Below are 27,917 nucleotides of genomic sequence, written 5' to 3' on the forward strand. Positions count from 1 at the left end.
AGCATGGAAATCAGCTTGCGATCTTGTCCGTGTATGTATGCTCACATACAAACACATATAAGAGAGGATCACATTGGTTGCATATAGTATTCAGTAGTTAACTAACAAACTTTCTTGGTTTATTGTATAAGTAGTATTTTCTTTAGCAGCTTAGTAATATTGATGCTCAACCAAGTTTGGTTGCTAAAGCCTAGCAGCTAGCTGTCACTGCATAACCTTAAGCCTTAAAGTAAATTCATTGAGTGAGTTATATAATAATTCCTCCCAGTACAGTTGTCATAAACAGGGAAATTAGAGATATAAAACAAACCCTCTTTTTGCACCATGCCGTAAAATGCTGTTTATTTCTGTTTTAAAGCTGGCCATTTTAATATGGAGGTCTATGGGGATTGACTCACATTTGGAGCCAGCCTCAGGTGGCCATTTGAGGAACTGCCATCTTTCGCACTTATCAGCCCCAGTGGTTGCCTCTTGCTCAGCCACCAATCAGCACTTCTAAAGTTCACTACACAGCAAAACAAGATGTTTTTCTATATCTATTCTTTACACATTAAACAGAGGATTCATGTAGCTTAGCTAGCATATTCTAGCATCCTTGACTGTAGCTTCATATAACAAACAATCATGATAGTCGTCACAATCTATTGCTTTATTATGGCTATTTTTCTCATCAGCTCTAAAAAAAAAAAAAAAAAAAAAACCTAAATAGTATCTAGTAACCCTTCCTCAGATACTATCTAGATTTTCGCATGATTATGAATATTACCAGAAATTCCACTCCATTGTTGTGACATTTGAAAGAAGTACAGTCAACAGTACATTGTGACCCTGTGTACGCCCATGAATCTGACTTCTGTGAAACTATCTCAGCTCACAGTCATCTAATTGTTCAATTTTACAATCCAGGCCAATGACCGGTCAGGTGATTGAGTCACAGAAATCTATAGAGATCAATAGGGAAACAAGTTCTTTCATACTTGACTACCTCGTCTCTGTCCTTCCAGCTGTTCCGGATGTTTACCGCCTGTGGGAATGAAACGATACTCATATTCCTGGCACACCAGTGCACAAGCCAGATGATCAAGTTCCACCAGAAATCAATAATGACTCCTCACACAGCGGGCGTGGGCTGAGAGTTCCACTTTCAGTTTAATTGTGGCATAATCTATGATGAGTTCGGATAATGTATCCACCACTAATCTGCTCAGTGAGCACATTGATTGGTGATGGCTCCACCGGATGCTCTTGTTTCCAAGTTAAGTCCATCCGAATAATGTGATTTGTACAGCTGCAGGTGCTTTGTATTTACTGAGGGATTAAAATCAATACAGGTTCATTTCTATGTGAAATGGCCTGGGATGAGAATTAGCCCTGTTTGTGTGCAGGCTCCAGTATTTGTTTGAAGAAAGTACATAAAAACAAACATAAAAATGCATTTGTTGAAAATATAATGATGTACTTTGGATGATCTTTCCAGCATTGTTTGGCCATTAGTTGGTGCATTAGAGAATTTTACTGTGCATGTCATTGTTGTCTGGGTGAAATCATGAAATAAATATGGACATCATTAGCAGCAAGAATCTTTTGTTTTCAGACATTCAGCGAGCTATGCGCTTCAACCTGCGGTATGACAAAAACACACCTAATTTGCATTTTATTTGTCTGACAGCCATATGGAAACAAAAGCGGAATAGATGGGAGAAGATGTGGCTGAGACAGAAGCAGAAAGCAGAAAAAGGGAAGAAGGAAGAGATAAGGTGTGGGGAAAACAGGCAGAGACAGCCAAGTGGTAGTTAAGGACGTTTATCTAAGCGGCAATGAGGCTCAGGAGGACAGGGTCAATATTCACCACCCCGGCTCCTATCTCTGAATGTCCACAGAGTGAATCCTTCGGCTAAAAATACCAGCACTGCTGCTTTATGACCAGAACTGATGAGCCGTGATACTGCTGCTCGCTCTCTTAATGTGGCTACAGAAATCAACCTTGTCCCCTCCTGGCGGATCTCAGTTATCAAGCAAAACAGACTGGAAAGAGCAACATTTTTAATACGCCGGCAAAAGCGTTTTAGCATGAAATTAGAGGGCAGTGCCTTTGGAAGATATGACATCTGTGTTTCATTTACTGAATCAGCTTGAGTTTTTAACTCTCAACCAAAAGACCAGCATGAGGAGGAGGAGGAGGACTAAGGGAGATGAACACCATGGAGGAGATCTTGAACATGTATGTGAACAGGAGGAAATGGAGAGAGAGAGATGTAGCTGATAGCAGCAGCCATAGTGAGCATGTGAAGTGTGTGCTCTGTGTATACATTAGAGAGAAGGAAGCTCTCTCCATGTAAGAGCAGGTCAGTCTCAAGTGTGTGGAAAGAGTCAGTAACTATTAAATGTAGGGAGCCCTCCAGTTGAACCCTGTGTAGTGGAGAGTTATGAGCACATTACAAATTAGAACTAGCTGGGACTTTTTACACCAGGTAATGCAGGCTTGGTTGTAACTGACCAAATGTCCATGCTAATGGTGCAGATCTACAGATGGCAATGTTGACCATCACACAATATCTCTATTGGATGGGTTGCCATGAAACATCCATTCATGCTCCTATCTGCCACGAATACCTGCAAAATTTATGATATTCCCATCAGCCTTAGCTGTACTTTCTGTCTGGTTCTAATTAGCAATATTAGCATGCTGACATGCTAAGATGGTGAACGCATTACCTGCTGAACATCATAGTACAGCATTCTGCAAGTATACAGCCTCACAGAGCAACACACGTCACACCATGTTTGTCATGCCATGTGTCCAAATCCAGCATACGCCCAGTATGCATCAGCATCTCTTCTAAATAATACCAAACCTGACTTTTAATACTAACAGTTTGGCTCAAATGCAAATAAGACAGCTATATTTTGACTTCCCCCCAACTCGCTTCATCAGTTACCACAAAAAGTTCAAATTAAAGCATACTGATGACCAAAAGCTCCAGAACAGCTACGAAATGGACCTTGTAGTGAGATTGCTTTCTCTTTCTGCTGTCTCCAAGGTCCAGAATGAACTTTGACCTTCAGGTGAAAATGAAAGTCTGCACATTTACAATTTTATGACGAAGATCATGTCATATGATCAAAAGCTCCAGAATAGCTAAAAAAAAAAAAAATTTTTTTAAAAATGGACATTTTCTTAACTAAAACACATTTGAAATGCAGAATGTAGTCAAGTGCATGGAGTGCCTGGATCTACTTATCTGTGTCCTGGATGCATCATTTTGTTTCTGAAAACATTAGATGTAAAGAAGTAAATGCAGTGGCCTGAGATGAAAGACATCATACCACAAATTTCAGGTAAAATGTATGGACGAAAAGCTCAACAAACATTTCTATCATATCTATCTATTCATATTATATTCTATTATTTCCATCATTACAAACACATTTGTGGTGAATGTACTGTGCTCTTTTTATATAGATGCATGAGATTGTCATTATGCCTGTGTCTGGTCATTATGAAGAAATGCATTTGTGAAAAATGGCTTCATGTTGTTTGCATGTTCAGGGATTCAGTAGCTAAATTATGATAAATGGACGGTCTTCCAGCATGGACTGAAACATTTTTTTCAATATATAATCTCTTGGAACACATGACAACACAAAACCATGAAACAAGGGATGCACATGGGTATATATGCATCCAAAAACCTGTCCAGACAGAAATATGAAGCAGTATTGTCTATTTATAGCAAATTACCTTGTTTGTGTCAGTTATTTTACACCTATTTACAGTTATTTACATCATCTCCCTGGCATGGCTGCAATGCATTTCTTCAGTCCTCTGCTTCTCTGCAAGTCCTGATCTTCTGTGAAGCAGAGATCTGGGAATGCACACAGAGCGACAAGACCTGCAGCTAAAGCTTGATCAGTGTTTATTTTGTTTGTTTATTTGTTTGTTTTCAGGGGATGACAAGGAACACAGTACTTCCTGCCTGCTGTTGCCTTGTCCCGACAGTCTGAGTCGCTCACATCAGTAAAAGGCGCAGGGAAACATCCATCAGGGCCGCTCTCAGCAGCCTCCACCTGTGGCACTGAACGACACAGCACATTCAGTCACAACATAAGATTTCACAATGGCCAACACCGAGTGATACGAAGCAAAATGTGACAAACAAGCAGTTGTTTTGACAGTTGAAAAGAGTTATCTTTATTATTCTAGATGCAACAAAGCTACAAAGTTGTGTTTGCCATCCATCACTGTGACGCTGATTCAATCAGCAAAAGGGGAACTACACAGAGCGTGGGTGTATTTTTCCAGCTTGCTTGGGAGGGAGGATGGATTACACATCCTGATCGCATTCAAGGAAGAAAGCTACTAATGTTATATTAAGTAAGAGACAAAGTTTTGCTGCGACCACTTGTAAATTCACATTAACTCGGCTGTGAAGGGATAGAATTTAACTGTCTTTAACTAAAAAGAAATTATACCTCTAAAAGTAGCTACATACGCAAGAAAACAATGCACATTAAAAAGTACTCATCAGGCACTGAGTTCAATCTAAGGTCCTGTCTCTCACTAGGCAGATCTGATAATGGGGTGGCATTTGGAGTAGCCAGTCAGATTTCAGGGGTGGTCAGTGCCACCCCATGCCCCCTTCCGCACATGCCCCCGCTGTGTGGCGTTACATGTGACGATGATGATGTGACGCTCTCTCACACAAGCGTCTTCTGTCTTTCTGCCTGTACCCACCGTATGTGGGTACCATCCACCCCGCCCACCCATGTGGTCACGGAGCAGTGGCATAATGTTTGCCCAAAGGTGCCCTGATGGTTTTTCCCCACCGTGCCATACATCTGTCCCAGGGCGTGTCAGTGCATGTGTGTCTGTAAGCCAGCTATATTTAGAGACATGGTTTGCCAGTAAACACACTGAGTAATACTGAGATGCGTCATTTTCAATTCCTATGACTCCTATCATCTAAACATGATGCTTGCACACACACATAGACATTCGCACTTATGGCAACACACTGCGCGCAGCAAAAGTAAGCAGGCACTTTCTCTTTCACCAGCAGGGCGGTTTGGGATACTTGTGAGGAAGAGACACATATACACGCACATACAGGGCTACTATATCAGATATTTCTTTCACGTTTTCTAACAGAGTCTCCACAAACACACACGGAGAGCGAAACAGTTCAATGTACTCTAGGTTTTTTATGGAAACACACACACATAATGTCCTCATTATGTGACTCTCCTCCTGATTCGCTCACATTCATCATGCTGTCATTGTCTTCTCTACCAGCGGAGGGTCTCCCTTTCAGTTAATTATATCAGATGCTTATCCTCATAGTGTGGAGAGAGAGAGCGAGGGAGAGGAGAGGAAACAGAGAGAGACTTCTTAGTGTTTCTACACACACACAGATAATGTTAATACTATAATAATAATCTCCTCACAGACATCTGAGACCAGAGGAGTGTGTGGAAGACGGACTGAATGCACTGCACCAATGGTGCAAATCAATAATGTCTTCCATTTGACACTTCTTGCCAGGTAACATATTTCAAACTCCACACCTGCTATTTGCAACACGGACAAGGCCCAGCTGAAATAAGCCTGATGACATCATCAGGGGCATTTTTTTGCCCCAGGCTTCCTAAAGGGGTAATCTGGCCATGCAAGAAGGAGTTTTTCATGCCAGAAACCCACACTGAACTGAAGTAAACTGGTGTGAATGAGAGCATTGAGGGCAGGGGAAACGTCCACACACACACACACACACACACACACACACACACACACACACACACACACACACACACACACACACACACACACACAGGAAAGAATTTTCATGGCAAATTTCTCCTATTTTCTTGATGATTGTATCATTGTTATTACTTCCATGCCAGTAAATCCGAAGCACTGAATTTTAAATGTACTGAAGTCAACTGAAGTGAAGTGAATTGAGAGAGTGAGAGGCAGACAGCGAGAGGGGAAGGAGGTGGCAGAGAGGCATAAAGACAGAGGGAAGGGAGCAGGAGAGGAGAGAAACACACACACACAGAGGAGGAGAGAGGGAGGAGTGACATCACATCTCGCAGCCTCTCCCTCCCTCTCTCTGGCACCTTTGCTCCACTTCTCGCCGAGGAGGCGCACTCACAGTTTTTCCCCGTCCTCTTTCGTCGCTCATTAAAAGGGGCTGGACCACAGCAAACGGGAAAAGGCAAAGCAAAACCCCTTTTTTTGACAGGATGAACAACAGTTTTTTAAACATGGCGTCGATAGGCGACTTCGACCCGCTCAACGCGTCTATTCCGGCCACCAAAGTTGAAATCACAGTGTCCTGCAGGTAGGGGAATGTGTCTGTCTAACCTAGTTTTAGTCGAACAGGGTTACGGAAAAACACCGAGCTGTGAAGCGCAGCTGGAAGTCACCTGCACTTTAACTCTGTCCAAGTTTCTGTTTAGTTTCACTGTAACGTGTTTTCAAAGGCTATGGCGCTGAAAACTGCGTGAAAAATGTCACATTTACGCCATTTCTGGCGATTGAACGTAAAATTGTCGTAGCATTATTGCTGTAAGATTACCTTAAAGACTAGCAACGCTAGCTAACTTAGAGAGATGTGATGCCAGTTTGCCACTTTTACTCCACTTCAGCCCTATTAAATCCAGCTATAATAGCTATTTAATAATTATAACACCTACACAGGACTAATACAGCAAACTTACATGTAACATGTGACTGCTAAGTTAATACTGTAACGTTTCAGCCCCATATCAGGTCCGCTCAAACTCACTTTTAAGTACCAGAGACGCATAGCCTCACGCTACTGTATGACATTAACATTACAGCCATTAGCTTGTTTACAGTAATAATCAGAGAAAAACGTGTTTCACAAACACAAAGTCGGATATATAGTCACAATTAAAGACATTATACAAGTATACAGCAATATAGTGATGCCATAGGAGATAGAAATATGATGTGCAATGTGTAAACTGATGATTTGATGTTAAAGACACTGTATAGTTTGTGTGGGAATCCCGCCATTGTGTCAGCAAAGCGCACGAGGATGCGAATGAGTGAGTTAATTCCTAATTATGTGGACATTTCATACTGTGTGTGTGTGTGTGTGTGTGTGTGTGTGTGTGTGTGTGTGTGTGTGTGTGTGTGTGTGTGTTGCGCCTCTTTATAGTTGTTGCTGTCATTTGCCGTGTTTGACTGCTGACACTGGTCGTTCCTGGTCGGTCGCCTGTCAAGACTAAGGCATCATTTTGCCGTATCAAAACAAATAAAATGCATTAAAAGCATTGCTTGCTGTTAGTGTGTGAACGCGCGAGTGCGTGTTTGTTATGTGACGTGATGGGAACAGACAGAGAAAGCAGGGGGTGAGCAGGCTGCTGCGTATTTAACCCTCTTTGAAAGGGTCTTTCTTTCTCATTCAGGGATTGATTTCCCTCTGTACACAAGCAGGGTGAGGAATGCAGAAAATGTGTTGTTTGAGCCGGACTGGTGAGCCACAGTCGGCTACAGGCTGGATGCTTCACAGGTCAGCCACATGTTCTCAGGAGCCCCCTGTATGGGAATCCAATTAAATGTGTCACCACCATCAGAGCAAATAGGTCATGTCAGTGATGCTTTTTTAACCACGAAGAGGTTGCTGAATACACATTTAAAGGCTTAGAATAGGGAAAATAAATCATACAAAGAAAAAAAAAGCTTGAAGATGAATGCTTTCCCGTCACACGCCTGAAGCTGCACTATCATCGTAAAATAGGTTACAGTTTTTCTTTTCAACAGCGATACCATCAAGTCTTATCTGCGCAGATCCAGCCTGGTATTATTTCCAGAGGTGTGTGCAGATGTCTACATAAGATATTCTGTTAAAATACTCAAACACTCAGTAGGATTCTGTGTGTTGGACTTCGTCTGTATTGATGTGAGTGTTAATAGTAGACCGTGCAGTGTGCCTGTTTGTCTGATGATATCTAAATCTGTCTCAGCTGCAGTTCTTCAAATGTTGAATAGAAATCTTCTCGGAAACTTTTCATGGGAACTAGAAAGTCACTTTCCTTCGCAGGGCTTGGACGGATAGAACTGAAAATTTGCATGTTTACGTTGTTGCTGTGTTCATTTTGGCAGTATTCCTCTTACTGGTGCATAGTTGTGGTTTTGATTGCTTTTTCCCCTCAAACATGATGTCTCAATGGTCAGATTGGGATGAAATTTGAAGAGTTGAGATGTTTGTGTTGTCTTTAAACTGAAGGCAGTTCTGACAGCTGTGTTGCAAATTGTAGAATTTGATTTTAAAAGTGGATTTAGCTTTAAACACGCTGCATAAAGTCATGAATCATTTCAGTTTCCAGGAGCTGCTTTAATAAGAGTGTTGCACATTTGGGCCCTAAATAAAATGTTCTAAATTTGATTGAACTTAAATGCACGACTCAGTGTGTTTTGGGACTGTTTTCACATGTGTGGAAATGGCATCGATTGCCCTGGTGCTGTAGGTTTTCTTCGCCTTATAGGAGTGGACAGAAACAGCTTCCTGAGCTCCTCAGATACAGCACCTCCAGGAGGTGTTATCTCCTTAGTAACAGAGAGATCATGTCATCTTTTGCGAAAAAGAATATATGAAGATGTTTGGCAGAGTTTGCTAATGCCTGAGTCACCCAGCTCCTCAACCACCCCCGGGGGGGCGAGGGGGGGTTATATGTTTTGGTGGCTGTCCTCCCACCCCCAACCTGAGGCAGAGCGGGAATGCCATGGTTACGGCCAGGTGTGTGCCTGCGTGCACACTTTCATTGTTTTTGTAAGCGGACACAACGGGCAGTGTACAATATCACCATGGTTACTACTTTTATTAAAGTTCCCCCCTGTGTGTGTGTGTGTGGGGGGGGGGGTTAGAGTGAGAAATCTCACTGAGGAGACAATGACTTAGGAGAGAGCAATCTGAATGAGTGGTGGCTTTGGACGATGTCGATTCTTATATGTGTAATGTGGCTGCAGTGATAGTCACTGTCATTCACAGCTGATCGAGGATGAGAGAGAAAAAGGTTTCAATCCACACTTAAGTCCTACGTCTTAAGTGTGAGTGCAACAATCTGCAAAGAGGAGATGTTGTTTTGGCTTATGTCCAAGGCAAATCAGCATTCCTGGAATACTTTGAGTGTACTTTCTGGTTTTAAGATGTCGTCACCTGTTTGAAATTTGCCAGCAAGTGACAGTTATCTCTCATTTTCACTTTCAGTTTCATATGCATACTTATTAAGCTTTTTTAAGACTGAATGGCTCGTTAAAATGGAGATTTTCCAAATGAGGGAAAGAGAGAGAAGAAAGCCAAAGAGAAGGAAAAGAGGCTGACACACTTGGAGCAGATTTGAAGTAGCTCTCCTCATGTTGGATAGTCAGTGGTGGCATAACTGTTGCAGAAATATTGACTTCTCTTAGCCTGTATCTCCAGCTAATTCAGATAATGCTCTGATGCTATGGGGCTATGAAGCAGGAGCATTGCTAAGACTCAGCAGTGAGCTGGAGACATTTTGCTGATCGATGGGAGAACTCAAGGTATCAGCTTGGATCAATATGCTACCAACTCTGCCCTACTGCGTCGCACAAAAGCACACACACATAAAAGTATGTTCACACATACTGTGTAGGTGTACATATGTGAATGACCGTACGCAGAAACCATTCCTCACCCACACTCCCAACAGTCACAGAAGAATAAATTACTCCCTGATGCACTTTAGTGTTACCAGGGGACTCTGCTGTGAATGGCCTTAAGCCCAAATATTCCATTATGGTCATCGATCAGGCCAACACACGGGCTGTTAGCTGTTTTTAACACACGCACGCAGACACACGCACACAAAAATATTTCCCATATTTCCAGTGAGCGACATGCTTAGAGCAAAGTTGAAGAAAGCGTGTGTTTGCAGAGAATGTCTCAAGTTAATATTGCAAAAATATATATAGCGTGTTTTGGGAGTCAGCACACTTTGCAAACTGTGCAGTTCCTCAAATGGCCACTTGAGGCTTGATTCCAAAAGTGAGTCAATCCCCATAGGCCCCCATTTTAAAATGTCCAGCTTTACATCAGGAATAGACATGCTTACAGCCTGGTACAAAAAAGATTTTGATCTCTATTGCAAATTTTCCCAATCATGGCAACTGTATGGGGGTGAATTTTTATGTATCTCAGTTGTTCAATTATGTTAAGCCATAAAGTTATGCATAATTATGGGCATGGCTGCTTTGACTGCTAGGTTTCAGCAACCAGGCTTCATTCAGCTCTAACCATGCTCCATCTCTTTGCCCACAATGGCTCTTCAGAAACCTATGGGTGACATCACAGAGACGACATCCATATTTAATATAATAATAATAATAATATAATTGCTTCGTTTCTCATTATTTATGTAGTCTGTAGTCTCCAGGAAGTCCTTTTCCTTCAAGAGTGATCCCAAAGTAAGAAATAACACACACAAACAAGCCCCAGAGCCCCAGAATGACTGAGAGATAAAAAGGTTCAGGCTTTTAAGAAGAATCAAAACTGTTTGTCCCTCCCAATGTCTTTCAGACAGCTTGACACATCTTTCTCCATCTCTCTCTCTCTCTCTCTCTCTCTCTCTCTCTCTCTCTCTCTCACTCTCTCTCTCTCTCTCTCTCTCTCTCTCTCTCTCTCTCTCTCTCTCCCAGTCCTTCTCTCTGTCTTGCCATGCATCCCAGCACTGTCAGCCAACATCGTAGCTGTTGACAGTAATAATGCTCAGATTCCTCCTTCCCCTGTCTACCTTCTCTCTGCTGTCAGGCAATGGTAAGGATTAATAGAGGCATCTCTTTCCAGCATCCACTGTTGCCACTACAAATTGATTGTGACATATATGAAAAAAATGGGAGACAGGTGTTTTTTTGCATGGTTAGGCCTGGCTTTGTCCTGCATGTAGGCGTTCGTACAAACTGCAGACAAATGAGAACACATGGTTCTGGGTATGACCATTGAGTCTGAGTGAAAGTTAAGTCATATTGTCTCCTCATATTAGGCAGCTTTGGCAGTCCGTGTGTACACAAATTGTTCTTGCTAAGTTCAGTAAAGGCTGGTTTGGGAAAAAAGAGGCCAAATTTGAAAACGAGGTCATATTTGTGCAGGCCTGAAGGCTGGGACACGCGACTGCTGTGATCCTAATGGATTCACTCAAAAAATGTGTCATCGTATTAGCTTCAAGCAAGTAGTTCTGCAGCTTTAGGTGTTTCTTGTCATGCCAATTATGAGTTAAAATACCCATTACGTAATGGTGGTTTAGGCTTATCTCTTGGGACAGCTCAGTGTTTCCTCTTATTGATTGTGTACAGTTGTTTGATGCAGATTTTCTTTAACATTTGCATTTGATCTCTCACTACCAGCTGCATACTCCCATACCCATATTATTCCTTGCTCGCCCTTCTGTCACTTTTCTGGCATGACTTACTAATTTCTACCCAGAGAATAGCTTGTCTGTCTGTCTGTCTACCGGTCCTGTTGCCTACACAGGCGGTCTTTTATTGTAAGAACTTTGTTTGTGTTTGTGTGTCCGTGGCTTTGGCCGTGTGTGTATTTGTTTGATGTAAACACACTGTGACCCTGCCAGCTGTCTTTTGCTTCTTAGTGAGTTCTTTTTGTGGTAAGTCTGTATAGCTTTGCTCGCTAAAGGAATTTGTTCATATGGCAGTTTTCTTTGTTTTATCAACACAAACAAGTCTGCATAAGCCAGTGCTCGATGTAGGTTGTAAAGACAATGGATTGTTTTTTTTTTTAAGGATGATATTGTGCGAAAAGATTTGGAGTGAAGCTGCCAAAAGCCAGCATTTGTATTTCAATCAAGAGCATTATAGGAGGTCAGAACAGTTCGGCTGCAGGCTGGTGCACGTATATAAGACAAAGGACAAAATCTTCAGGATGCAATGTGATCAGTGTGTCATTGTAATGTTGATATTGAAAGGAATATTACACCACCATGAGCGCTGAGATGTGGCTGCCGGATACAAATAGATGTAATCTACAACCCACTGAGACCTGAGATATGAAGGGATGGACTGTTTAATCAGGCCGAAGCCGAGACCTAGAGATACATCTTGTGACTGCTGTGCATTTCAGTCTCTGTATTGACTTTAGAGCAAAGTTCAGGCCTCCATTGTTCAAGACAGTTAGAGAGAGAGCACAAGTAACCACAGATAGAGAGATGGACTTAAGCAATGTGAAAACAGAGATGTGGTTGAATCTCACCTTGGGAAGCAGAGAGGGGGAAAACACTTCACGTTATTGGGCCACAGCCAAGGAAAAGATGAAAAGTAGGTTGGGTAAATGTAGGTTGTGTAAGGCTCGATCTGACAAAAACAGATACAGACTTTGAACATTTCAGTTAAAAGTAAAGGAAAAGCTTGACATTTCTAATTTTTTTTTCTGGATTCCAGGATGCAGATGCACCAGTCGATCAGTCGGTGACCGGAATCGTCTGGTTTTCAGCATGATTGCCCATGGCCAGTGACGGCCTGATCAGTGTCAGATATTTCCTATTCTGCGCTAAGTTACACATTGATGCATGAGGCATTGCTAGTGGAGAAGTATTTAGTGTCAAGGTATTTTTTAATGAGATAAAGTAAAGCTAATGTTGTTCTTCCATTCACGATATGACTCTTAGATTGTATCTAGTGCCAATTGTGGACGTCATTGATGTGGATTGCACTGATTCACATTTTAAAATTTCTCTTGTACAGCAACTACAGAGGATCTCCCCCACACAGCCTTTCATTTTACTCCAAGCATCAGGGGTGAACCATTTACCATGCAACCCTGCCCTTAAACACTGCGAGTCATTCTCAACCCGCTATCTATTTTCAGGTCACTCACTCCCACTCTGTCTATGGGAAGTGATTGCATTGACCTTTTTGGCCCCTTAGAGCTCACATTATGGTTCTCTTATTGAAGACGCCGCTGACAACCATTGCTTTGAAGGAAAGACAGGGTCGCCTGCTGCGCGCTGGTTCAATGCCAGCCAAAAGCACAAAAGGATGTGTGCATGAATGTGCGCGATGACGACAGCCGCTAACTCTTTCTGTCTGTTTACATGTGGTTCTGAACAGCAGGGAGCACAAATGATTTTGGATGAGAGCACAGGGGTGATGGCAATCAGTGAGACAAAGCTATATTGAAGAAACTCTTTCTGAGATGCCATGCATTGATGCCATTGTCTTGGGTGTCTTGCACATTTTTGTGTGTTGGAGGCCGTACTCCTATTCTGTAATCAGGTTTGGGCTTTTTCTAGTCAGGTCAGTAAAGATTCATGCACTCGGTGGAAGTTACTGCAGTCGGAGGGAATTACTATCGACCCCCTTCCTACTGTTACTGTTTCGCTGTGGGTGGTTTTCTACATAACTCACCAGTCGCTATGTGCACTGTGTTACAACATGTGTGTTTAATTGCACCCCATGCCGCACACATTTTGAGAACACACGCACGCAAACCACACCGTGATATAATGCCTTTACCCCATACATCAAGATGTATAGCGGCGGTGAGAAAAAGGATTGATAAAGATCTGACGGACAGGGAGAGCGAGTCATTGGCAAAGGTCAAGGGCTGCGCAAACACACACACACACACACATACACAAACCAGCTGTGTATCACTCCACTACATGCAGAAGTAATAAGTGGAGCAGTGATAGGTGTTACACGTTGACCTTACTCTCAAGGTTAGACAGCTGTAGTGTTATTTTAAAATGCAGGTGATAAAGCGTGGACTCAAGGACACACTCACAGGCAAACACTCCTTTCACATCAGTACACAAAGGCAAGCTGACCTGAGTCAAAGACGGGTGGTTGTGAGTTAGGGACTTACTATTGCTTTTTCAGTGCTTAATTCCTGAAAAGTTGGTTTTGACAAATGATATGCAGAAGATGGCGAATATTTGCAGAATTCTATCACAGCTATGTACTCATATGGGTTTTCTGTTGGATTTGCAGTGTGAGAGATGAAGTGTATATAAGACATCCTTCTAGGATGTTTTTAGAATATTCATGGAGACTAAATGAGCAGTGAGACCTGTTGACCTCTGGGTCAAGCAGGTGTTAAAAGCTCTGTTCAGTGGGCCATCTGAGAAAGTCCTAATAGCAACTCGATTCATCAATAGCCACCAAGATGTACAGCAGAGAGCCTTAGGGAGCAGTTCAGATGAAGGATTGCACATAGGCTGACACACACATAGCACGCACAGAATGTGCACACATGCATTTAAACACTCACGCACGCACACCCATTCTCAGATATGTGTATTGCTGTGCCGACCATCAGTCAGACAGCTGATGACATTTTCAGTGCAAGTGACACACACACACATAAAATAAGATCACATTTGACGCTGACATTTTATTTTTACTCAGATGTAGATTGCCTCCCGTGGGACATAATAAAACAAAACAAAAAAAAATCTCCACTAAACTCTGCCAGCTCAATTAGATTTATTTTTTTGACATTTTGGGTGGGACACTGAGGTAGAATTTGGCTTTATCTGATTTTTCCTCACAAAAGAAATGCGCAATGCTGCACACCAAGATCTCACATTGTCATTGCAACGCAGATTTAGATTATTTGACAAGTGAGATTACTTGACATACAGTAAATCACCCTCACAGCCAGAGAGAGACCGAGACAGAGGGGCGAGAGAGAGAAACTGGCTGGCCTAATGAAGTCATCTCCATCCCGGTCACATAGCACAGAGGCTGTTTGAATTCCTCCAGGGATGCTGCCTCCCGCTCTGTCTGTCTCCCCCTCTCTCTCATGTAGAAGCCCCTGGCCTCAGCCTGCATGTCCAAGCATGTCTCTCTATTTTCCCCCACATGCACAAACACACACACTTGGCATCCTGTTGATAACGTTGCACGAAGGCCACAGCACATGGAGAAAAAGGAGAGGTCCAGAGTTTAAAACTGTGTGAGGGGAGTAACAAGGGGAATACCTCTCATCTTCCTTCTTTGTTCATATATTAGCTCTGAGTAGCCTGATCAAAACATTAACACAAACACATGCATACACACTCACACTGTCCAATATTCTGTATTCTTGGCTGCTTGACAAACACAATCTGAGCATGTCCCATTTATTGACACTGACATTGCAGTAAAAGAATAAAGTATATGCCTAAGCGTAAATAGTAAAAAACGTATAATGAGACAAATAACATCTTTTTGTCTTTATATCACCCTCCCACCCACCTGCTCTGTCTGTAAAGCAGCTGAGACCTTTATCATATTGACAGTTATGGGTATTCGGAGTCCAGTGACATGTGTTTATGGGAGAAACTATGGGCGAGTTGGACTAGACTGCACTGAAATCAGTGACAAAGGCAATTAAGGTAAAACGCCACTAACACAGATGTGTGCCTCTGTGTTGTCCATGACTGATTTGTTTTTTGCTGCACATGTCTGTGTGTAAATGGATAGTGGTGTGTGTGTGCGTGTGTGTGTGTGCGATGTTCTCTTGGCTCTCCCAGCCCTTGTCAAGAAGAATTAGGGCAGCCCTCTTAGAGAAGCACAGAGAGAATACAAGCTGCTGATGCTCCCCTTCAGTGTGTAAGCATGTGTGTGTGTGTGTGTGTGTGTGTGTGTGTGTGTGTGTGTGTGAGAGAGAGAGAGAGATTGGGGAATTGTGCAAGCATGTGCTTTTCTTCACGCTCTGTAACAAATCGTCATCACAAGTAAATTGGATGGATCAGTAATAATGCAGAGGGAAAGACGTGATGGAGAAAAGATGAGAGAAAGGACACAAAGAAAGAGAGACGCAGGTACCTGTAGCACTGTGCTCAGCGACCTGTTGAGAACATCTGAGCATGCCCAGTTGTCTCCTCTCGCTCCTCATGTTTCCAAGAATATTCCTGGTCTGTTGCTAAGCACGGCTACACACACACACTCACACACACAGCGAAGAGTCCAGCGGTGCTTGATGTGATAACGAGAAGTGCATGAAAGGCCTAGAGAATAGGATGTTTATTTGAATGTAAAAGCAATAGTATAGATCTAAACAGCTTGTTTAACATCCCAACGGTGAACAAAGTGACATGAAGAGGATACGACGACAGTTTTACTTTCAAACTATCATCTTGACATTAAAGTCATGTTTCTCTTTAAATCTATGACTCGTCCTGGAGTAGTCTGTGATTTGGCCCTTCCAGTCTGCATAATGAATGAGGTGTGTTCTACCTGTGTAACAAGCCCTTAAAGCTCCATTAGCACAGTATTTTTGTCATTAACATTTAATGAGAGGAGTCCCAGTGAGGTGAAAGGGTTGCTTGCGCTGCCCCAGCATTCACACTCCAGCTCATTGTGGTTTCATGGATTGGAGTGAAATGAGTTTCCCCAGAACTGCCTCTTCTTTGTCTCCTGAGAAATGATTGACCCTTAGGAGAAAATAAGGGCAGAGGCGGAGATCGTTGATCTCTGACCGCTAGTACCTGAATAGTGAAGCGGAGAAGTGGAGTCTCGTTTAGTAATGAGCAAGTTTTTGTCCTGCTCTCTCCCTGTGCTGCTAGACTCACACTGGATATACGTCTATTTGTAATAGAGCTCACCTTATTTTACACAATTTAATGCACTTCTCAGCCCCTCATGAGTGTATGGGCACTGCAGTGGGATAATGCATCAGGAGGAATATTCATGCCAGTGCCGTTTTCTGTCAGGAATGTAACATCATTTTGGTTATCACAAAAGTGTATTGCATCTCTCTCGGGGCGTCATTCTTTCTTCTTTCTTTTGCTGGTGTTTACAGTCACACATGGACTCTAATTTCAGATTAGTCACCACAGCAAAAATAGCCTCTTTGTTTTCCAGCCAGCGGTATCTTTAGCATTGCTAGTGTGTGTGAGTTCTTTATCTTGTTTATTGAGTAGGTGTATCCAAGGTTTATTAGATCTGGAATACTGGACCTACACATATCGTGAAGCAATATTGCTCTGTTTTCATTTGTTTTTGTCTGCATCTGTGATGCGGTGGACGTCCGGGGTATTTGAACTGCAAAGACATTAAACCATATAAAGGTTCCTGTGTTTCTCTATGAGTATTTACATGTGTAACTGTATCTAGTTCAGTGAGGTGGTGTAGTCTGCACAGAGCCTATTCAGGTCACGGTCAAACTAAGAGAGAGGCAGACACATTGAAAGAGAGAAAGGCAGAGTAAGGTGGGAAAGAAGAAGACAGACAGAAGCCACAACAGGAATAAACACTCTGGGCTCTCTCTGAGAAACCCCCATTTCCAGAGGATGACAGAACAGGAGACAGGAGAGATGGAGGGATGTTGGAATAAAGGATAATGTCATAATAAAGAAGACTAATGATCTAAAAGGAGTGTAGAATAAGAGGAAGTGTATGAAATGCTCACATAGGGCCAGAGGAAGTTTGAGGAAGCAGAACTGAAGCAGAAGATATGTGATGAAAAGACAGCACAGCATGTATGGAGCTTGAGAGCAGCAGGTTCGGGGTATGAAGCAGCTGTAGGAGGAGCGGCCGAATCGGTGGGAAATTACCAGAAATACCACTTCATTAAAAATAAACGATCAGAAGAAAACCAGCCAGTAGAATAAGTGTCTGGTGATGGCACACATCAGGAGTGACACCTCATGTTAAAACAAGTGAGGTTACCTGAATCTGAATGACAGGAAGGATAATTCCATCCTCACGTAGGAGCTGGTTCTGTTGTAGTGATTAAGTTGCCTGTAGAGGGTTTTACTTCATTAGAAGAGCTACATTAGCCTAAGCAACATGAATGAATGATGGAATCAGTAATAGACTGCTTTAATGGGATTATTATGCATTCAAAAACATACTTAAACTTCAGGTCATTTCAGGTAACTGAGGCTGCTGCTGCTTCTCTCTGTCAGTGGGATTTATATGCACTTCAGATGCAGCTTGAACTTTGCTATAGCTGCAAGGACTATGAAATGCCAAGTTCGTTGCTTGTGATCTGTGTCTGCTGAGAGAAACAGCCCTGTGGAAGTGATATCTGGCAGGTCTTCATTGTATAAAAAAGAGAAATTTGTTGAAGCAATTAACTTGCTTTTCCAAAGTCATTATAATAAGATGAGATGGAATCCATATTCTGATAGCGTTCAGAGACCGCTGCCAGGCTGCGAGCCCTCTGGAGCGGACAAGCAGTGCTAGATATAGTAATAAAGTCAATTATCACTCCAAATAAACAGAACATTTCTTTATCTTTACTTCAGCGTTTTAAACATTGTGCAGTGCGCATCTAAGCCAGTACAGTGGGCTAAATATAGAACGATATGTAGAACATTTTAACATCTTTTACAACTCACTTCACTTTACTCCCATCTTCACTGGTTTCAGGCAAGAGGTGAGCTGTTTTGTAAGGCTGAGCTGACCAACACTGATGATGAGTCCAGGCTTGATGCCGACAAGTGTCTTGGTCTCTGGTCTGCTGAGTTTAATGTCTTGCAACATATCTGCTAGACTGTTCTAGTGGGTTTGGCAATCCAGGACCAGGGACAGCTCTCGACCAAGATTACGTCTTATGCATTCTTGCAGCTTTTCATTGCTGACCACAGCCTGACTATTTTTTGGACCTACGACGCTGCTGTACATTTCTTTCCTCTCCCTGACCAGCTGATACCCATCTTTGTCCTCGTCGGCAGGCCGGGTGGTGTCATTGCCATCCTCCTCATCTTTGCACTCAAATTGGCTGGCCCAGGCAGCGAGCAGCTCCTCTTGGCAGCGGTAAAGCACATCTGTGACAGCCAGGTGCACAGCATGTGTGGAACATAGCTGCTGCTCGGGCAGCACCCGTTTCCTGAACTTTACCATCAGCAGTGCTCCATCTGTAGTGCTGCAGACAGTGTGGTCATTTGTGTTCAAGGTGAACCAAGCTGTAGCTGAGTCGGCCAACTCTTTCACTTGGCTGGCACCGTTCCTTGAATCCTGATCATGCGTTCCAACATGTCTCCAAACAGTGCAGATCCCACAAGGGCAGAACATATAGGCGTATGTACTTGGACTCCATGGTGCCTTGTGTTTATTATATACAATAAGCTTTCAGCTTGTGTTCCACTGGTGTATACACGTAGCTGCTGCATGTATTTTAAGTACGGTAACTGTAGGCCTACGTATTTTCACAATATATTCTCACATGTTCTAAGTGTTTTTGTTTCTGTCTTGGTTTTTCCCATTTTCCCATTATTTTATTTCATGGGAAATGGGCTAACAGCACAGAGCAATGTGGCAAGGGGCCCAAACTTTTCTAGGGGGTCACAAACCAAAGAGGTTGGGAACCACTGGCTTAATCTTAAATAATAATAATCAGAAGAGGAACTGTTGCTGTAAAATAAATAGTAGTCAGTCTCTGAGGTTTTGTGGACATTAATCATAAAGTTGCATAAAATGGAAATACTCAAAATACAAGTGCCTCAAAATTGTACTTAAGCACTGGAATTGAGTTAATGTACTTTCCACCACTAACTCTAAGCTAATTAAGTCATTAGAAGTGACTGAGAGTGAATGAAAACCCGCTAAGACAGAAGAGGCAAAATGGGGAAAGGAGAGAGGGGTAAACAGGAGATGAAAGAGAAGGAAATGAGGAAGGATGAAGGGAAAAGAGGAAAATAAATCAAAAGAAAAGCAGAAGTTGCATTAGAGAGGAGAGGAGCACTGGGGGAAAGAGGTGGAAAGGTGAATGCCACAAACACCACAACACTGATGGCCTCCCTTGCTTGTCGAGTCTGGTGAAAAAAACAACACACAGCTGTCAGTCAGTTCAGTCAAGTGGCCCCAATTGGCTGTCAGTAGTTGCCATGGTTACCATCCCCATACTGCCGTTATCGTGCGGCTCTCCCCCAACAAGCAAATGCACAGAGGTGTGTCTTCAGCTCGTGCGTGTGTTTGTGTGGAAGAGCAGGAGAGATAACCCCCCTCTCTGACTCCACATTGAAGCTCCACCAGGCGTTCCACGTAATTACAGAGTTGTCATATCAGTGGAAGATGCTGCCTCACCATCTCTCTGTCTCATTAAGTCCCTCTTCTTCTCTGTCTTCTGTCCCACTGTGTCATTTTTTAAATTAAATCTCTCAGAAGGAGATTGAGACTGCAAATTAGCATGGAGTGTGTGTGTGTGTGTGTGTGTGTGTGTTTCCTGCCCATCTGGTGTCAGATTTCCCTTCCCGTTGCTGTGATTGACAGCTGTCGGAGGTGATGCATCAGAGGCATGGCCAGGATGGCAGCGAACTGTTCTAGTATAGGTTACCCCCAGGGAGGAGAAAGCATGGTTTGACAGCAACACGCTTTGATCAGATCTGAGATCAGCGCTGCCATATCCGGCGAGTACGTCGAGGCTAATCCAGCGTGGGCACATTTTGTGAGACAGAAAAAATAAACTACGCCTATGCTTTGCTTCACTAATCTGGATCTTTTCAATGCATGTATGTGCATATAGAGTGTCATATTTTGAAATTCTTACAAAAATGTCAGAGTTTAACCAAAACTGCGGTGACCTAAACCCAACTGTAGTTGCATCTATCCAAAGTGAACCACTGGCTAATCATTTCACATCACAAACGTATGACGTCTCTTTCCATCACAAGCTCGTGTGAGCACTGAATGTGCTAACTGCTTCTTGGTAAAAGGTTGGCGACCATGTCTCCAGCCTCGTAATCATCTAATGGGGGTGCTTTGCATCATGTGTGGTCTCTAATCTCTAATTGCCTTAAAAGCTGCATAGGTGAATGTTTAAAAATGGTGCTGCTATATGATGTGTGCTTTGGCAGAGAGATGGCATTTCACACCTGAAGATCACCAGAGGCAGCATGTGCATTTATTTGTGCAACGTTCACTTTTTATAGTATTTTTTAGTTTATGTGAAATGTAGGGTTTTACGTAAGTTCATTCTTTTTTTGGAGTGGCCTTCAGTTTGAAGCGGTAACATACTGGAAGAGAGAAAGAGGAAAATCTATCCAATGAAGTGATTTCGAGGCAAGAGGGAGGAGATGCACTGAGAAGTGTTTTTAGTCTGAATGAACATGCACGCACCAGACAGGCACCAGAAAGAGTGAGAGCCAGCAGAAATGCGAAAGGCTCTGTTTTTGTGAAGAAGGATGAGAGCGAGAGAGAGAAAGAGAGAAAGGCTGCATCTTGGCGTCCCAAAGCTGAAAGCGTCAGAGAAATCTATTGAAGAAATCAATATTTTTAGAGATGAATGAGCCCTTCACTTTGCCATTAACAGTAGGATTCCATTAGTTAATTGATATTTTCATTATTTTCCATTAAGAGATCTTTTGTACTGTCATTCATTTGAACAATTAAAGGCATAAAATCCCCCAAAATACCAACACTATTTTAGTGTGGTACCTTTTATTCCCGCAGACCTCTGTGTGACTTGGATGGCAGCTTTTAGCTTTCCGCTGCCTGCCTCTGGATGAAAAGAGGGAAGGAGTGAGAGAAAGGAGCGAGAGCCATGACTCATTCACATTATCCTCTGAAGTGGAAATCCTGAAAACGTGTCTTACTCACACACACAAAAACACACACTCGCGCACACACAACACACGCGCAGGGGGGAGCCCAGGAGCCCATTTGGAGTGCCACCATGTGTGATGTGCTTTGAGCAGCAGCCAGTCATAGACTGTGGAGCCTCAAATTCTCTCTCAAAGGGAGAAAAGTGTATTTTAACTCGCGTCTTAAACTGTACCCCCAACTCAGAGCGAGAAATGAGTGTTTGTATTTTCTAGCATGCAGGTGTGCATTCATCTTTTGACGTCCAGGTCTATTAATAGATGGTGAAAGTGGTTTATCAGTTTAATTCACCGCCACCTGCTCCGTGCTGACAACAGATGGATCAAAAAGATTCTTTTTGTAGTCTTAATGCTAGTTAAAGGGACAGGTCAGCATTGAAGGAGCTCGTGTAAATAGCATGCATCATGGGAATTCTCACAATTGTGCAATTGTGTGGCTCAGTCATGTGTTTTTAACAGTGGAGGTACATGACAGTGGCTCATTCGTTAGGCTTATGCTTTAATGCATGTAAACAAAAGTATGAATGAGGAGGTTTTTGTACACCATGTCAGCATCTTAGCTGGATTTCTGTGTCCATCATTGCTTTTGTTACTGTGGACAGACAACACAGTTGGCAAACACACACACATACACCTTTGGCCATGTGAAACCTGAGCCAAATTCTACAAATAACTGCTTCAGGTTCCCCCAATGTCTTGTAAAAGTGATGACAAATCAGTATGCAGGGTGCCTCGATGCAGCACATTTGATTTAAGCGATTCGATATGTGAGTGACAAGTCTGTGAACAAGCAGGAAGGACCGAGTGGATATCAGAGGTGTTTCTTTGTTTTGAGAACAAGCACAACAGAGTGAGATAGAGAGAAAATGCCATAGATGGTGTTGATGAGTTCACACAGGGAAAAGAGAGCAAAGTACAGACAGGAACAGAGAGATGGAGACAACTGAAAGTGAGCTGACAGAAAGAACAGCTACCGTTCGAGAGACTGTGACTGAAAAGCAGCTTGTAGCTTCGTGACTCTTTCAGAGTTTCAGACCTTTCAAAGCCTCATACTGTCCCAGGGTATGAAAGGATGACTGAGAGCATTTTGATTGGCCTTTTCTACAACCAGGAAAGACTTAAACACATACAATACATAACATAGATGAACGAAAGAGGATTAGAGAGGGAGAGATTTCAACTCATCGAGTGATCCCGCTGTCTCCTCTCCTCTTTAAACAATTAGGTGCCATCGTCATCACAGTCATTCATCTCATTATTCACAATCAGAATTAATGACAAGGTCTCATTTAATTTTTCCACAGCCCTCCTCCTTCCTCAATTTTATTATTGCCCGTCTTGGCTGAAATCCAGACTGCACAATATTCCCCTGGTCGCAGAGAGTGTGCTGTTAGACCTTGTGGTTTTCAAGCATGAAAACCTGTCAGCCATAGTTAAAGAGTCTGAATTGAAGTTGAAACCGCTCAGCGCTTCATTGCATGACCTGAAGATAGTGTGGTTTGTGGTGGAAGGGCTTAGGAGCTGTTTGCAAAAGTGCTTGTTAGGGCTCCTACTGTTTATATGTGGCAAAGGAGGAATTTTGGTGATCCTCAGTGCTGTGGAGCCCATGTTGAACGCTCAGTTTGTCTTCTGATGTCAGGTGTGGATAGAAGCTCATGTTCTTTCATGAAAGACCATTGACAGATCTGTGTTTTCCAAAATGCCGACCTGTCAGTAAACTCCATGTGTCATGGGATTTGTTGTTAAAAAGAAATATAGGACATTACCAGGGTCAGTAGACTTTAATCGGATGTTGTTTGTTCACTTGCTGCAACGTTGCCATCTAAATTATTAACTCCAGTAGTGCAAAAGCCTCAGTATTGTGTCTAATGCCGTGGTAAATCAAGTATTTATGATATTTTTTTGTGTTTTCACAGCTCAGATCAGAGTTTTGCAGGCATAGTGTAGATGGAGCGTGATGGTAACATGCCCACTCATGGCCAGCATAGTACATAAAAAGGCTGTGTGTTAAAAAGCATTCACTGCCACATTTAGATGAGCTGCGTTTCTGACTGCTTTCCTCTTTGTGTCTCCACAGAAACCTGCTGGACAGGGACACCTTCTCCAAATCAGACCCAAGTAAGATCCACCACATCTCTGTTTGTCTATCCCCCCACGGTTTGTGTTTCTGTCAGTGCATGATTGCGCATAGAGAGACCTTGGATAATTTCTGAGCTTCAAAATGGGGAGAACAGGAAAGAAAGAAGCAGAAGGAGGACTGTGCAACGGCAATAAGTAATGGATGGAAATCTGAAAAGTCAAGTCAGTTTTATTTATATAACTCCAAATAATAAGGAGAAAGCAGGGATGGAAAAGAGAGAAATTAAAGTACAAATGAAAAAAAAAAAAGAACATAAGGAGACCAAGTGGTGCGTAAGGGAGTGAGAAATCAATTATGCGCCGAATGAAGGTCTTGTCTTTTGCCGTATGTAGTCGTGAGTCACTCCTTATGTCTGTGTGTTTTTTTTTTCACTAAATGTGTGAGCTCGGCTCAGCTCAGGGCAGGTCTGACTAATGCATGAGGCCAACTGAGAACCTTCTCCCTATAGATTCACACAGTGGGTGGCAATTCTCCTCTCCTCTCCTCTCCTCTCCAACTGTTAAAATCATTATAACAATACTGCTAGTGCCAAGGCAGGAAGTTATTAGACAGAAACTTCACTTATTTTGAGACCTGAAAACTCCTCTTCATCCAACATATTGAGAGTTATGGGAGTGGCATCAGGACTGGTGTCATGGGTTTGTCATGGATTCATGCCATAATGAAATGAAATAATATCATTACTGCGAACAAAGATGATAATTGTCATCTTGAGGTGTGTGTGAATTTGATATTATGATATCAAGATGAGTTTTGGTGCTTTGTAGTGACTGCCCAACACACACACACACACACACACACACACACACACACACACACACACACACACACACACACACACACACACACACACACACACACACACACACGTACTGTCTTTGCCAAACATGTATGTCAGCACATTTACAGTAGCATGGGATAGAAATGACTCAAGGTGATGATGATGGCAGTGATGAACACGATGATGAGGATGACAGTGATTAACATGAAGAGGAGGAGGTGGAGGAGAAAGGAGCTCAGGCTTCACCCACACTTTTCAGCGTGCTCTTATGCTGAGTAGCACTTGAGATTATGCTGAGCACGGTGTCTTCGGCCTCCTGATCTGAAACAGCCTGACAGGGCTGAAGAACGAGCAAGAAGGTGAAGGGAAGAGGAAAGAAAAGCTGGAAATACAGAGATACCTTGGATTTGTCACTTGCTGTTAAGAAATACCTTTAAAAGGTAAAGAGCAGTGATCCAAAAAGAAAAACAAGGCTCTCTGGTACAAGTGGAAAAAAGACAGGAAGCTGTTCAGCTCATAAGCCGCAAGAGTTGTCCCTTCTAGTATTGGTTTAAATCTGTCTGTCTGCTTCTGTCAGACCCCAAAGAAACATATTTTCTGTCTGTGTGGGTGTGTATACGTGCACGTTATATCCTTGCACTACTACAGCTGTCTGTCACTTATGTGAAAAGAATATCAAAGGCCTCCAGAAATGAAGTGTGTGATGGATGAGCTCTGTAATTTGCCTTTTAGTGAATTGTCTTGTTTCGGGAAATTGCATAATGGCCTGAGATGATGTCTTTCGCCATCTGAAGATGGTAGCGTAATTTATATGCCGGGGCTTCATGAATAGAACGATCAGGTGCTTTGATGTAGTTTCCTAATTTATGCATTTATGGTCATATTCAGATGAATCCAATCCTGCAAATACTCTGATATTTGAGTTTTGTTTTTTGTTTATTTGCTTGTTGCTCTGCTTTTGTGAGTGACGTGTCTCTGTTCTTCACAGTCTGTGTTCTCTACACACAAGGCATGGGCAACAAGGAGTGGAGAGAGGTGAGTGTGTGTGTCACTGAGCGTGCTGTGGCCACTTTACGGCCTGTTACCAATCCATCCAAAACCAAATATGCGAATGTCTCGTTGTTATATGTATTATGTTCTCCACAAATTTGTATGTTTAGAATAAAAGCGGTAATTATACACATTTAAATGTACTTAGTGCTAGTTGTAGCAGTAGTAGTAGTAGTAATAGTCTTTGATAGGTCGGCTAGCAAGCTAACATTAGCTTTAGCTAGCTGGATATCTGTGGAATTAACATGAACAGTTGATTTTTACCTCTGAATGTTTATTTAAGTTGGATGTCCGGTCCTTGGATGACCGCACTTTTACAGCTGGAAAGCATTGTCCTGTGATGTTGTCCCCTTTTTGGTTTTAAAGACAAAATAATGGTGACATGTCCATCCACTGAAAGCATTTTTTTCAGAGGCAGTGACAATAAATGAGCAACTGTAAGATGAGGTTTCATGCGAGACCAGAGTGCTGTTGTGAGACTCGTGAGGTGTTGTGTGCTCATGTGCACGGCAGTACATTGTTTATAGCTATGTTAGCAGGCTGCACTCAGCATAGTGGTGCTTTGGCCTAAGTGCTAATATCACCATGCTATCATGTTGACAGTAGCAATGCTAACATGCTGATGTTTCGCAGGCAAAATGGTAACAAAGTCCACCATTATGAGTGTGTTGGCTTGCTAACACTTGCCAGTTTGGGTTAAAATACAGCTGAAACTAATTAGTTTATTAGGTATTTGTTCATAAATCAGCTCCAGTATACATTCATTAAGCTGACAGTCAACCTATTTTAGGAACCTGGAATAATTTCTTATGTATTAACTTCCACTATGTTAAGTAATGGCATTATTGAAGGTTGAGTCAACTTTATGAATTAATCCGAACTAATGATTAAGTAATTTTGATTAAAAAAAACCCCACTTTGTTTGTGCTTGGAGAAACAACCAGCACTTACAACCTGTTTATGAGCATGTGTGCTCTCAGGTGTGACGGTGCTGCAATCACCTGTGTGTTTCACAATCATGAATATTCATGAATGGAAATGAGGGGGCAAGTCTCTCACCCCCAATCACTCACAGTTATTCATAGTTCTGAGTAGCCCGTCATCTGCATGCATTATTAATAGGCTAAGTTAAATGCCAGACCGGGGGCCTGCTTGACCCCCATTGACTTGATACTTCAGCTGCTCTGCATTAATTACTCAAACGCTGTACATAATCTTCTGTAACCAGTCTCTGCTCAGATGCATCTCCTGGGGATAAAACACAACTACACAAAGTGCTTTTAAAAAACGATTTCAGTACAATCGACTTGTTTTAAGGTTTTATGAGCTGCAGACATATTATTTCATGCCAGCTTGGACATCTTTGTAGATTATGTCGATGTGGGTCATCAAACACTTCTGTGGTCCAACATTTAGATAATTATGGAAGAAAACCTGCTACAAGTTTTCCAAGAGCTGTTCTTGTTTACCTTTTATCTTCCTTTCTTTGTCTAGTTCGGGAGGACAGAGGTGATTGACAACACGCTAAACCCAGACTTTGTGCGGAAATTCATTTTGGACTACTTCTTTGAAGAGCGACAGAACATCCGATTTGACTTGTAAGTAATACCCACACCTTCAAACTCAATTTACGTGCACAATGCACAATGCTCATCCACATAATATTGGCTGATTATACAACAATCACAGGCCTTAATTTGATACAAAAATCCATTGGAAACTGCATGAAAATGAGTTGTTTTCTGACAATGTACTGCATGTTCATACAAATATCACCACGTTTTTCTTTCCAAAAGTATAACAGGGAGAAATCTTCCTCTTTTACCTTGACAGTGATTTATTGCACAGAAGAGCATTTAAGTGGGACAGCTTCTTTTGTCTACATGCATTGCTGCTGCTCTTTGTATTTTCTGATGATATTGGGCAGATTGTGGAATTTGCATGCTTATCACTAAATACATCCTCCATATGAGCCACATAATTGAAGTAAAAAAACACTTAATTGCCTAAATTGTAGATTTTATTGAATTGCCAAGCCACAGTGCTGAGCTGGAAGGACAGGAAGGAAGGAAGTTTAACCTGCTCTGCCTCTGCTTGTATTAAGGCGTTAAGAGAAAAGTTGAATATGCACAATAGTGATTACTGTACCACATAATTGTGTGTCACAAGCTTTGTGAGTGTGTCTCACACCTGATACCTTTGCACACAGGCATGATATGCTATCTGTAGGAGACAGTTTGTCTTTAGATTTATTAAGCTGCCAGGCTGGCTGTAGGTGAGGGGATTTTCTTTCTCAATTTGATCCCTGATTGAATTATAGAGGGGATTTCAGTGGCTTTATTTTATTAGATGGAGACTAATTATATTCTAATCTATGAACCAGGGAGCCACGCCGACAATCCAACTGGGATC

At 42.4% G+C, this 27,917-nt stretch overlaps 1 protein-coding gene across 1 annotated transcript in view; it reads left to right on the forward strand.

Moving 5' to 3' along the window:
- Nucleotides 1-5,979: 5,979 nt before the first annotated feature.
- Nucleotides 5,980-27,917, forward strand: part of LOC139350625 (copine-8) — a 63,764-nt gene continuing 41,826 nt past the window's right edge. Inside the window, exons 1-4 of the mRNA XM_070992120.1 lie at nucleotides 5,980-6,341; nucleotides 23,612-23,652; nucleotides 25,444-25,490; nucleotides 27,000-27,103. Of these exons, the coding sequence (XP_070848221.1) occupies nucleotides 6,244-6,341; nucleotides 23,612-23,652; nucleotides 25,444-25,490; nucleotides 27,000-27,103 (290 nt within the window). The 5' untranslated portion in view covers nucleotides 5,980-6,243. The remainder of the gene's footprint in view (nucleotides 6,342-23,611; nucleotides 23,653-25,443; nucleotides 25,491-26,999; nucleotides 27,104-27,917) is intronic.

This window comes from Chaetodon trifascialis, chromosome 22 (genome assembly GCF_039877785.1).
Source record: "Chaetodon trifascialis isolate fChaTrf1 chromosome 22, fChaTrf1.hap1, whole genome shotgun sequence".
In the NCBI taxonomy this organism is placed as follows: domain Eukaryota; kingdom Metazoa; phylum Chordata; class Actinopteri; order Chaetodontiformes; family Chaetodontidae; genus Chaetodon; species Chaetodon trifascialis.